Genomic DNA, 12,065 nt, shown 5'->3' on the forward strand with positions numbered 1-12,065 from the left:
AAGAGATACTATTAAAAAAGATTTCAAATTTAACAAATTGGATAGAAATATGACATTATGGCTGAATTTGATCCAAATAACTTATTGGAATAAATATTTATTATATTCTATTGTATTTTTCTTTTGACCTTTCATGATAGATAGGGGAAAAAACTAAGACCAATAGATAAATTATTGTAAATATAAAATAATTAGTTGTGGCAATAATACAGCCAAGCGGTGAAGAAGCAATTATTTGAAGAAAGTGATTGATGATTTTATTATAAAAAATCATTGTTACTAAGAAAATAGAGAGGCAATTATTTGTAGTACAGAAGCCAGATTTAAGACTATGGTTCAGTGTATTTATGAAGGAATTATAGGTTTAAAAAATCTTAGGAGGAACTTTAGATGAAAATTGATAACAAGTCAAGATGGATTATAACTATATTAGTAGTATAGAACCTGTTGTAGTTATGCCCATAACATGATATCCAAGAACCTGTTTATCAAAAAATACAACTGCTTAAAATGCTACTGATTTCAGCATTGTCTAAAACATATATACAAGGGGAAGAACTCAACTACAAAATCTTAACTAGATTCTAAATATTTAAGTGATGCTAAAAAGTCGGCAACCAAGAATACGATACACAGAAATATTTTAACGAGATCCTTCTGCGAGTCTTTGCATCTCATTTTGATCATTCAGAGTTTCAATGAGAAGGGGAGGAGCATATTGTGCTGTTCCATGCTCTTCAGAATCCTGACAGAATGAGAGAATGATAGTGTCGATCGACATTTCGATAACTCCAAAGAAAAGGGTCGCTACGATATATCCAAGAGCCCAGCAAACCTGCGTTTTACACAATATCGGATGTGAGATGAATCTTGATAATTGTTATCTATTATGGTAATGCTAGATTATAGAAAACATACCATGACAGGAAAGAATGGAGATGAAATCTTGTTATGTGCAGATTTGTATTTGTGAGTGTCTAACATGAGGAAAGCGAAAACAGCACTTGAGAGGCTGACACATAGTTTTCCGAGGAATAAGATAACGTCTCCGATCACATTAACACGTCCAATCCGTAAGATGTTATTCTTAATCAAATTCGTTGCAATAGATGAAGCACTAAAGAAATTTTTACCGGTTATAGCAATCTGCAGAAAGACAAATAACAGAAAAGGATGACTCACTGAATAAGTAAAGAATTAATAAAATACGCAATAAACACATTTTACCATGATATAGGCATTTCGGTTGAATGATTTGATGGTCCATTCAATACACATAAGAAAAAATTGAGATGACTGGTATGCAGCCTTCCCGAACCAGTTGTCGGGCACATGACTGGAGACTTTCAGTTTGCGGCGAATAGATTCGAGCAGGAAGCGGATTGATTCTACAAATGAAACAGTCAAAGAGCCAAGAGCCAGAGAACCGAGACTGTAACGAGTAAGCCTCTTCATGGAGGAAAAGACGGAAATAAAAGGAATATCTGGCTGCATTGACAAAAAAAAAGTTAAATTTTAAAGATAGAAAATTGTTTACTTAATTGATAATCAAATTCAAACTTTTGGACTTACTGATGCTTCACCACGGCCCCAATAATAAGAGGCGACGGATCCGGCAATCACCGTTGATGAGCATGATATGAGAAATTGTGTAACCCAATAACAACCAAACAGATGAAAGAGGATAGCAGCTCCAATATGTGGCGTGTAATGGATGCTATATCCACAACAACGATCGCAGATTACCCTCTTTTCTATGAGGTTATAAGAACAGCAGTTAGCGTGGCAGTCATTCTGAACAACCTGACCCGAGCTGAATAAATGGAGAAAAACCGAAATCCATAACATGTAGAACACTGCAAGGATACCGTATGGTATGATTGGGAAAACAATAAGTGCTTGAACTTCTCCTATCACTTTTGCTGCAACCTTAAGGACAGAAGTTGCCATAAGGATGCGCCGAACAATAGCGATTGATGTAAGAATGGAAACAACCATTATAAAAGTCATGAGGACAGTGATAACGCGTAGATGAGTCAGCTCCTGAAACCGAAATCTGTTTGTAAGATTTACATGATAAAGTCATCAGTGCAGAGGGAGAGGGAGGGATCACAAAGTAAATATATACTAATTTGGGCAGAGTGATGCTTACCTTTCCATATATATGAATGTAAGGATCATGCTCCCCGATGATTGGTGTTATAGTGTCATTTCCTATCCATCCAACTGAAAGTTGGAAAGGGAAGGCAATATTAACTCGGTATTCCGTTCGATTGATGTATTTAAAGATAAATAAAAGATTTGGCTAGATATTCAAAATTTATAGCTCAGCAAAGATTCTAACCTTTTAGGTAGTAGAACATTGTAGCTGATACTATTAGAAGATCAAAGAAAATCACCGTTATCCAAGGCATTGCAGAAACAAAATGCCGGATCATCAGCAGCCAAATCACAGAGAGAAACAAAGGTAAAATCCCACCACATACAATCAGCACAGGCCAAGTCTTGCCTATGTCAGCCATGTATCTCTGTAGACACAAAAAAATTGTAAAAAATCAAATTTCAGCAACATAGCCAAAAGTATCAACCAGTTGAATGTATATAAAAAAAAACTAACCTTTAAGATAGCTGAATGAGAATTGATATACTTGTGAATGGACTTATCAATGACAATATCTTCATTGATGCTAACTCCACCCTTCTGCTTCCAATGCGTTAAAGACACATTTGATGCTCTAGCAATGAATTGGCAACTCCAGTAAACTAGACAAAAACATTATGCTTTAAGAATCAGCCATAACGTATTGTTGAGAATCATGGTAGAGCCACAGAAAGTGAAAATAAAATTGAGAGACATTAATTACTTGAAATTGATAGAATGAGAAAAATCGATTACAATAAATGTAGGATGCACTTTAGATGGCGATCTTAAAAACTCCAACTAACTTTAACAAGTATTTCAAAAACTCGTTAAGGAATATGATATTGACAGATCCCTAACGCCCTCTCCTCTTCTTACGAGGAAAGAGCATTCGACGCAACCAGGGTCAAAACTCAAAGTAATACAGACATACAACACAAGTATTAGCAGACACACAACAAAACACAAAATCTATGAATATTGAATACATTAGAACGGAAAAGCTTTCTCACCATTTACACTAGGAAATATGACAGGATAACAAGGCCCTTGAAGTTGAACAGACGAGTTTTTCATTTCCGGCGTGAGCAACTCATAATAATCGTAGTTCATATCAATCCAATCATTCATTGAAACACGAATATCTCCTTCAGGATAATCACAAACCCAAGTAAGTGACTCTTCAGAAGGAATAGGACAGTCCAACAAGCATATACTGCGAGCATCGGCAAGTTTAAACTGACTATCCTTTAATCCACTTTGATAAACCTGATTAGGGTTTAGCCAGTATTTGAGCTCCAACTCATGAAGTCCTGCATGCTTGTCCCCACACACATTTCCTTTGTAGTCTAGCCCAAAAGTAAGCCTGATAAAGAACAGTATCAGTTATCACAAACGACACAACACAACCATAACAACAAAAGCAATAGGCTTTACAATCAAGACCTACTTCCAATGCAAAGTTTCCATAACAAAGGCAAAAACACAATGAAAGAACCCCATTAAGAAATAGCATCTAAATCTCATGTATAAGTCCAAACTTGAGAACTACAAATTACGACTAGCCAATTACAGAAACACAGTGAAATAAAGTTTGAGACTTTAAGATTTATACCTTAAAGGGTTTCCTTTGTTGAAAGCAAAGCTAGAGTTAACAATCATGGCAACCCAGAATGCAATGAAGATGACAAGAAGAGCTATGTCTCTGCATTTTCTGTTGTGCTTTATGATCCCATTTCCACCCATGTGGATAGTTCCATCGCTTGATGGGTACCTCGCAATTACAGCACCCAAAGAAGCCCTCATTTTAAAGATGGTGTCTTTTTGCGGTTGTAAAGTAACAAACTTGACTCAGTTCAACATTGAAGGTGAGGTACACACTCGCTCACCGGCAGAAGATGCAGACAGGAAGAAGAACAAGAGACAGAAGTGGTGTGAAAGGAAAGACTATGAAAGAGAGTGTGAAAAGGTTCTTATGTAATAATCAAGATTGAATTTCGATATTAATTTTAAATTTAGTAAAGAAAAAAAAATTTAATAGTAAAGTAAAGTGTAGAAAAAGTATTTTTAATATATTTTTAAGTTTGGTAATTTATAATAAGAGAATAAATTAGGACTAAATTAGATAAATTTAAATTTAATGGACTTATTTAATTGGTTTCATATTAATACAATAAGGTGATTACAAATATTATTATTTATAATTTCATACTTATAATATTCATCTCAAATTTGTGAATTGAGATTAATTATTTTAAGTTTTTAAGTAAGTTTGTTGAATGGTATTTTGGTAAATCATTTGTTAACACATCTGTTAATTTTGTTAATTTATATGAGTTATCAATTTACTATCTAACTTTTTTTTTCATGAAATATTGGACAATCTCAAAATGTTTTGTTTTGTCAAGTTGAACCGGATTATCTGTAATATTGATAGTCGATTTATCGTCACAAAACAATTTTATAGGGCTTTCACACATCTTCTAGCACTTGTTTCATCCATAATATTTTTAAAATTCCTAATGTCATAGCTCTGAATTATGCTTCAATGCTTAATCGAGCAACTACACTTTGTTTCGTACTCTTTCGAGCAATAAGATATCCACACAAGCAGATATAATAGTCTAAAGTAGATCTTCTATCAATAAATAAATTTGCATAATTAGCGACTATGGAAGCCTCAATAGTTAGACGTTCACCTCTTTTAAACAAGAATTATTTTCCACAGTGACTTTGATATATTCTAGAACACGGTCAACAACCTGCAAGTGTCTCACCCTCGGGTCATGCTTGGATTGGCTCACCACATTAATTGCATATGCCATATTTGGCGTAGTGTGTGTCAAGTAAATCAACTTTCTCATAGTTTTGTCAACTTTTTCATAGTTTTGTCATTAACATTTGATCGTGATCCTTGTCAATTTTGGCATTTTCCTTCTCATAGTTCATCTTATGAATGTGTTCAATAAAAACACTAGTAGGTTTGCATTTTAGTTTTCCTAATTCCTACAAAAGATCAAACACATATTTTCTACGAGAAATAAAAATATCTTTATTTGAATGAGCTACCTTAATTTCCCAAAAGTATTTGAGTTCTAAAAGATAATCATTTCAAACTCTGATGATAATTTCCTTTTAAGCAATTCATTGTCAGCCAAATCATCTCCTGTAACAATAATATTGCCGACATAAACAAGGAGTATAGTTTGTTTTCCTCTTTGTGTATGCTTACAAAAATAAAGTGTGATCTCCTGGACTATGCTTATAGCCCAAACACAACATTGCTTTTATGAATCTTCCAAACCATTCTTGAGAGAATTGATTTAGTCCACATAAGACCTTCTTCAATCGACACATCTTTTTGGCTTCTCCCGTGGTACTAAAACTAGGTGGAATCTCCCTCCGTATACATTTCATCCTAAAATTGATTAGGCCTTTGGGATAGTTAATTATTTGACTTTGTAATGCTCAAAATCAATTGGAGAAGTTTTTTAATGGTTGACTGCACATAGAAACAAAAACCTTCCATTTTGAGGTGCCATAATCGATTATACACTTGTGATAATCGATTATGAGCTTTAAACAACTCATTGATTGCTTCCATATTTAAGTCACCATTTGTCCTATAAACAGAGGACTATTTTCTCATTTCTTACATACTAGAAAATGAATTTGAGATACCTTTCTCTCACTCTCTTCTCTCTATTTTATTTTATCACGTTTTGCCTTAGTGCTTTTAAGAGTAAAATCTTTATATATGCGTGGTAGTTTGGTTTGGTGTATGGGCTTTTTTGTAATATCTCATTAAGAGAAAATATAATTTGAGATAAACCAAGTGAAAAACATTTTTTTGGTTGTTAAGGTAAACCAAATAAAACCTCTATTCACCCCCTTCAACTGCTCTATCTGTATTAAACTGAACCCACTCATTTTCTAGAGACCTCCACTTGATGTGTTAAATTTAGTTTTGTCTATTCATAGTGCTATGTTTCAACAACATATGCATCTCCTGAGTCTTGAGTCTCTGGCCTATGTTAATTGTCAAATTTGTGGAAAATATGTAATCATCCTTATGAACATGTTGATTCCTCCAATACCAGATTGAGTGGCCTATTGGTGTCCACATTGTTGGCCACTCCTATGGACCTTTATAAACCAGATCGTGCTAAAGATTATAATGTATCCAATTTTATAAATTAGTATTGAAAAAGACTTCCCAATGGCTTGCTTTCAGAATGGACACCTGCACAAGTGTAGCTATACCACAATCACACATTGCATGAAGAGAGGTGTCTCAACTACACTAGTACAGTCTATAAAGGGCAGTTCTTTTTTTACTTGAATTTGATGAAGCGTGTGATTGGTTATAAGACTGTCATGTTGCAACATCCAAATAAACTTTTAATTCTTTCATGCACCCTAAGTCTCCATATCATGCTCCAAATATTAGAACATATGTTGGCATTGAATTTGTTTATCACATCAAAGACACTAGAGACATTAAAGTTGCCACTACTAGTAGTACATGTCCACATACAAACGTCTTTTTCATGAGCAGCACTAGGTGGATGAATAGCCTTCAACCGATCCAAGATGTTCTAGGACAGCCAGTTTCTCAGCAAATGATAATTCAAATCACAATTAATATCCACCAAGTCAACCAGTTTAACATTATGCAAAGCTTCAGGAATGAATTCAATAATATCATATAGTTTAATAATACCTGGAGGCACCCAACATGATTTCCTAGCATTCACCAATTCACCATATTACCATTCCCCCAATGGATCATGTCATTTATTGTAAACTACAAACTAACAATGGTCTTTCATAAACTTGAATCATTAGCCTTAGCTTCTATTCCATCTACCAAATTATTATGTCATATTTCCCTTTCATCATCTGGCACCACAAAGAATTATCACCTTTTTGATCTTCCATCCTAGCTTAAGTAAACACACATTGTTCATTTTGTCAAGACTTCTCATACACAGTACCCATACTTTTTGGCTTGAATATTTTCTCTTAATTCATTGTGCCTATATGCTTCAAGTTCTCAATGACTCTACCTACAAATGATAATTGTTTTCCTTTCCATACCACTAATTAATTTATTCCTAATTTGCCAATTGTATGGACTAAATTGGTGTCGATTTATTTTAAGCTACAATGTTTTATTGAATCTAATTCATGGTGCTTTTATTGAACTTATAAGTACTTAACTAAAATCATACATTAAAACAGATACTTTGTTTTATATTATTATGACTACAATAATATTTATATTAATGTCAAATTTTAAACAGTCGTTTCTATGAAGTATCAAATTAAATATACTTATCAAAAACAAAAATTATAAGATTGAACGACCCAAACCCATGCACATGAGTGGGTTTTTAACAAATTAAAAAAAAAAAAAAAAAAGTAGATAGAAAAGAGAAGGAACACTTTTTCGGTTTCAATTTTTAATTTTAATCAATAATTTTAATTTTAATTTTAACGATGTGGAGTGGAGCAACCTAATTGTATCATGTGCCGCTCAAAAGTGATGTCAATCTGGGACCAGACAAGACTTAGTCGTTTTAGCTCTTGATATATTCAAATTAAAAATACATGCAAAAACATCATTAGAATTGAAATTTTTACGTAAAGGATCAGAAAAAATATCGATGGCCCTTTTCATTGCATGTATAGCCTTGGACAGTTTGGAGATGCTTGCTCACATACAAACTCAAATCTTCCACCACAAAGCAAGACCTCTAAATTAGCACTCTGATAGCACCAAGTAGAAAATGCCACAATGTTGAATATTTTACTCTTCTACTTTGACAGATAAAACCCATTAGATAAAAACCCATCCATTGCTCAATATATTGAGGCCATAATATCCATGAAATGAGTTTGTCATGATAACATGATCATAAGACCCCATGGCCTGATTCATATCCGCAAAAAATTATGTCCACAAACTACACCGCAGCATCAGGATCCAACCTTCTCTGGATTGCGGCAGCAGCCTATAGTGATGAAAATTGCAGCAAATTTAGTTGAGAGTCGTCAAGCTAAAAGCCAAAGTCCAAATAGAGTTGAATTTGTAATTCTTACCTCAAAGTTGCCAAGCTTGTACTGGTAAGCCATCTCCTCCCTAAGTTGAGCTTGCTCTTTCATTGCTTGTGCCTGCAAAGTTATTGCACAAAAATGTGAGAACAGAACCTTTTCATTTACAAAATTATTAGAATTCAGATTGCATGAAGGCTGTCTGGTATATACTAACCATTCCACTTTCCATTTCGCGCTTCAAAGCTATTACTTGCTCTTCCTTGTGTTTTTCACGTGCTTGCAACAACTCTTGTCTGCAGGTTCAGTGAAAAAAGATTATGAAATGGTGAAACATTTGTGTCAACAGCTGACCCAGATTTTCATTTGAAGAGCAGTAAGGATTTTGGCTATCATATACCGACACAAAAGTAATGAAAGCTTCAAGAATTTATTAAGTTAGAATTTTGCAATGAAAAACAGTTGACAGAGTGTGAGGAAACAAGTCATTAAAGGATCTAGCATATCATAAATTGAAATAATAGAAAACCAAATTTAGACTACAATAGTAAAGCAGGATATTCAAAATCATACCTGCGTTGTTCTTCATCATTGAAAACAGTTCGTTCTTTTGCCTTGACCATTTTAATACCCTTTTTCATCTCTTTTTCCATTTGACGTCTGTAGTAAGCATCAAGACTGTAATACCTGCCATATATTAACATTAAACCATTCATCAACATATATGAATATATAAATGATTCATTCAAGATCTTAAATTCATTTCATCATTGCAGAACAAGGGTGTAGTCCGCAAATTTCACAAAAATGAGGACAACAAAAAACAAATTAAACTTTTGCTAGAGCTTACTTTTTGGAAGGGAATGTAGCTGTGTTGTGATCTTCCATAAATCTACAACCAGAAAGTATAGACAAATTAACTTAGAATCAACTTAGTAACAAATGTAATGTGTGAGATAGTGTGAATCAATAAATGAATAATGTGTGAGTCAATGGGTCAAATAAGATGTGAATGAAAGAAACTAAAATGAGCTTCCTTTTCACATTTCACATGTGGCAGCCTTAAGAGTATACATAACAGCTAACATACAGCTAAATCTATGTGTCACTATTTTTTATTTCTATTTTCCTTTCATCCTTCTCTCATTTTGCTCTTTTTTGTCTAAGAAGCAAGTTTAGGTGCTTACTCTTTAAACATCTGTTTTTCTTCCCAATTAGACAGATGCTCCATATTCACCTGTTAAAACACAGAAAAATTACAAATGCATGTGGTTCATGTAAATTTGAACAGCAAAATATGAAGGAAGAAAGGTATTATGCACTTCTTTTGAAATGACAAGAAAAATAGTTCAATAGGTGAGAAAAATATGCAATCTAATGAGTTTTAAAATTTTGATTTCTCAATGTCAGCAACATATACCGGAAAAAAGAAAACAAGTAAAACATCTCCTAGGATTGATGTATGATGTAAAGAAGCAACTAGTTTAATTTTTTTTGCAAACTTAACAGAGGGCCACAAAGTAAAAGAAAGAGGACATATAATAATATAGTGTTACTGTTAGTTTCAATATAGAGAGCAAACCAAAATATTTACCAGCTTTACTTCTGCCAACCAGGCAGTGAATTCTGGACGTTTGTTCCTGCAATATTCAAAACATTACTCAGACAAGGTATACCGAGACAAGCTTCACAAGATATTAATGCTAAATTTAACTTAACAAGATAATGAATGCAAACTCAGTCAAAAATACAAGCTCTTGATTTACTTCAGCACGACCTTTAGAATGTAGGTACTTAAAGATCTAATAATAACAAATAATCTTTGTTTATTATTAATACCATGATTTGAGAATTGATATCTTAATATAACACATTTAAGATTGCATAACCAAATTAAAAATATGACCATAATATCATTTCAATATGTTAAATGGAAGTGTTGACATAATAGCGGGAGACTTGCAGTTGCTGCCATGTTACCGCAGGCAGCATATCAAATCGAGGAATCATCATCTTGCAGATTAAGGTAGAACAGATCTGCAGTGGACCTTTCTGTTCCCTAAACCAGTTTTGGCAGTAGATTGTTTCTTCAATACCAATCACATGCCAATATGAAGAGCTCTTTTAAACAGAAAAGTACACACCTAGATGTAAAATCTTGCTAAAGTACACCTATGCCTATGTTTTAACTAGTTCAACTACAATTCACCAGACATGAATTCTGGCTGCTATTCCCCCTACATTAACTAAGTAGACTGGAAATTATATTAAGGTGAGTAGAGTTACAAAGTGTTGCTAAAAGGGTATAGTTTAACAAAAAGAGATTATTTACAGCATGCTAGAACTGGAATTTGCTGAAGTGTTGTTATAATTCAGTTCAATCCTTGACCAGTTTTAGTGTCATGAAAACAACTCTGAATACTGATATTACTTATAAGTTATAACCCTTCTCCAATCTTACACTATTCACATACAAATTGCTAAAATCTTTCAATCAAAGTTTACAATCCTAATACAATAATAACAATTCACCAAGCCACTTTCACATACCAATCCCATGTAATTTCTTTACATACAACAAACATGCAAAATCAAAGCAACAAGTCATTGGCAAAGGATTTCAAAACCTACATTATATTCTGCCACATTGTTAGATTGCCTCAAACAATGAAGAAAAAACAACCTCCATAACAACATAATTCAACAATCAACCACAAACACAAAACACATTAATCTCTAATAATTCAATCCACAAACAGATACAAATTGAAGAAATTTCATAAAGAAAAAGGAAAAATCTCTTACCACATATCAGTTTCTCTAATAATACCATACTTTCCCCATAAATTAGTCACAGCTCCTTTCTTCCCTCTCTCCTTTTTCTCCTTCTTCTGTTTCTGTTTCCGTTTCTCTTTCTTCCTTCTCTCTTCTTCTCTCTCCTTCTTCCTCCTCCTCTTCTCCTTCTCTCTCCTCCTCCTCTTCTCTTCCTCCCTCTCTCTCCTCCTCCTCTTCTCCCTCCTCTTCCTCTCCCTCCTCTCTCCCTCACTCCCCGTCTCCGATTCTGAATCCGAGTATTCCAAATCCGAACCCGATGCTTCGGACTCGTCACTCTCAGAATCCGAACCTGAACCAGAATCCGAAATAGATTCAGAATCACTATATCGCTTACGCGATTTCCTCTTCTTCCTGCGTCCTTCGGAATCCGAATCAGATTCAGAATCACTACTGTATCGCTTACGTGATTTCCTCTTCTTTCTGCTTCGTTTATCGCCGTCGGAATCCGAACTGTCGCGTGATTTCCTTCGTGAATTTCTGTGCTTTCTGTTGGCTTCTGTGTCTACTTCGGAATCTTCTCGTGTTTTCTTTGAATCTCTTTTTGACGGAGCTTCGGATTCGGTTTTCTCTGAGCTTGTGGCGGTTTTCGGCGGAACAGCGTCACCGTTAACATCTCTCATTTTCGCGTGGCTTCGCAGTGGTGGAGTGACTGAGTCGAGTTTCAGAATTAACTCGGAAGATGTGGGCCCGTTTACTGGGTTATTCGGTTTAGACTAGAATGGGCTTAAGCCCAAGAAATTTCATGACCTATCATTTAGGGTCTGTTTGACATGCCACTTTTTGAGCTTATGTCTTATAGCTTATAGCTTATAAGCTCATATAACAATAAAAGACCTGTTTGGTAACGGTCTTTTCATTACGAGCTTATAGCTTATTTTACTAACTTATAGCTTATTTTTCAGACGCTATTTCAAATAGCGTTTTAGCTTATAGCTTATAGCTTATTATTTTTTCTTCCATTTTTACCCTTATTATTTTAACTAAAATTCACTTTTACCCTCTATAATTTATTTTAATTTAAAATAAAATAATT

At 34.1% G+C, this 12,065-nt stretch overlaps 2 protein-coding genes across 2 annotated transcripts; both read right to left on the reverse strand.

Moving 5' to 3' along the window:
* Nucleotides 1-397: 397 nt before the first annotated feature.
* LOC131653640 (choline transporter protein 1-like) lies at nt 398-4,100 on the reverse strand. The gene is made up of 9 exons (XM_058923888.1): nt 3,756-4,100; nt 3,154-3,506; nt 2,618-2,763; nt 2,345-2,528; nt 2,153-2,226; nt 1,573-2,043; nt 1,228-1,488; nt 919-1,146; nt 398-835 (listed from the first exon to the last, which is right to left on the reverse strand). The coding sequence occupies exons 1-9, from the start codon at nt 3,944-3,946 to the stop codon at nt 644-646; spliced, it is 2,100 nt and encodes a 699-aa protein (XP_058779871.1). The 5' UTR covers nt 3,947-4,100; the 3' UTR covers nt 398-643.
* A 3,664-nt stretch (nt 4,101-7,764) lies between these two features.
* On the reverse strand, nt 7,765-11,747 carry LOC131653642 (DEAD-box ATP-dependent RNA helicase 42-like). The gene is made up of 8 exons (XM_058923889.1): nt 11,003-11,747; nt 9,792-9,837; nt 9,385-9,434; nt 9,048-9,089; nt 8,771-8,884; nt 8,415-8,493; nt 8,246-8,317; nt 7,765-8,157 (listed from the first exon to the last, which is right to left on the reverse strand). Exons 1-8 carry the CDS (start codon nt 11,650-11,652, stop codon nt 8,110-8,112), a joined length of 1,101 nt encoding a protein of 366 aa, XP_058779872.1. The 5' UTR covers nt 11,653-11,747; the 3' UTR covers nt 7,765-8,109.
* Between the last annotated feature and the right edge of the window lie 318 nt (nt 11,748-12,065).

Source organism: Vicia villosa, linkage group LG2, assembly GCF_029867415.1.
Source record: "Vicia villosa cultivar HV-30 ecotype Madison, WI linkage group LG2, Vvil1.0, whole genome shotgun sequence".
Taxonomy (NCBI): Eukaryota; Viridiplantae; Streptophyta; class Magnoliopsida; order Fabales; family Fabaceae; genus Vicia; species Vicia villosa.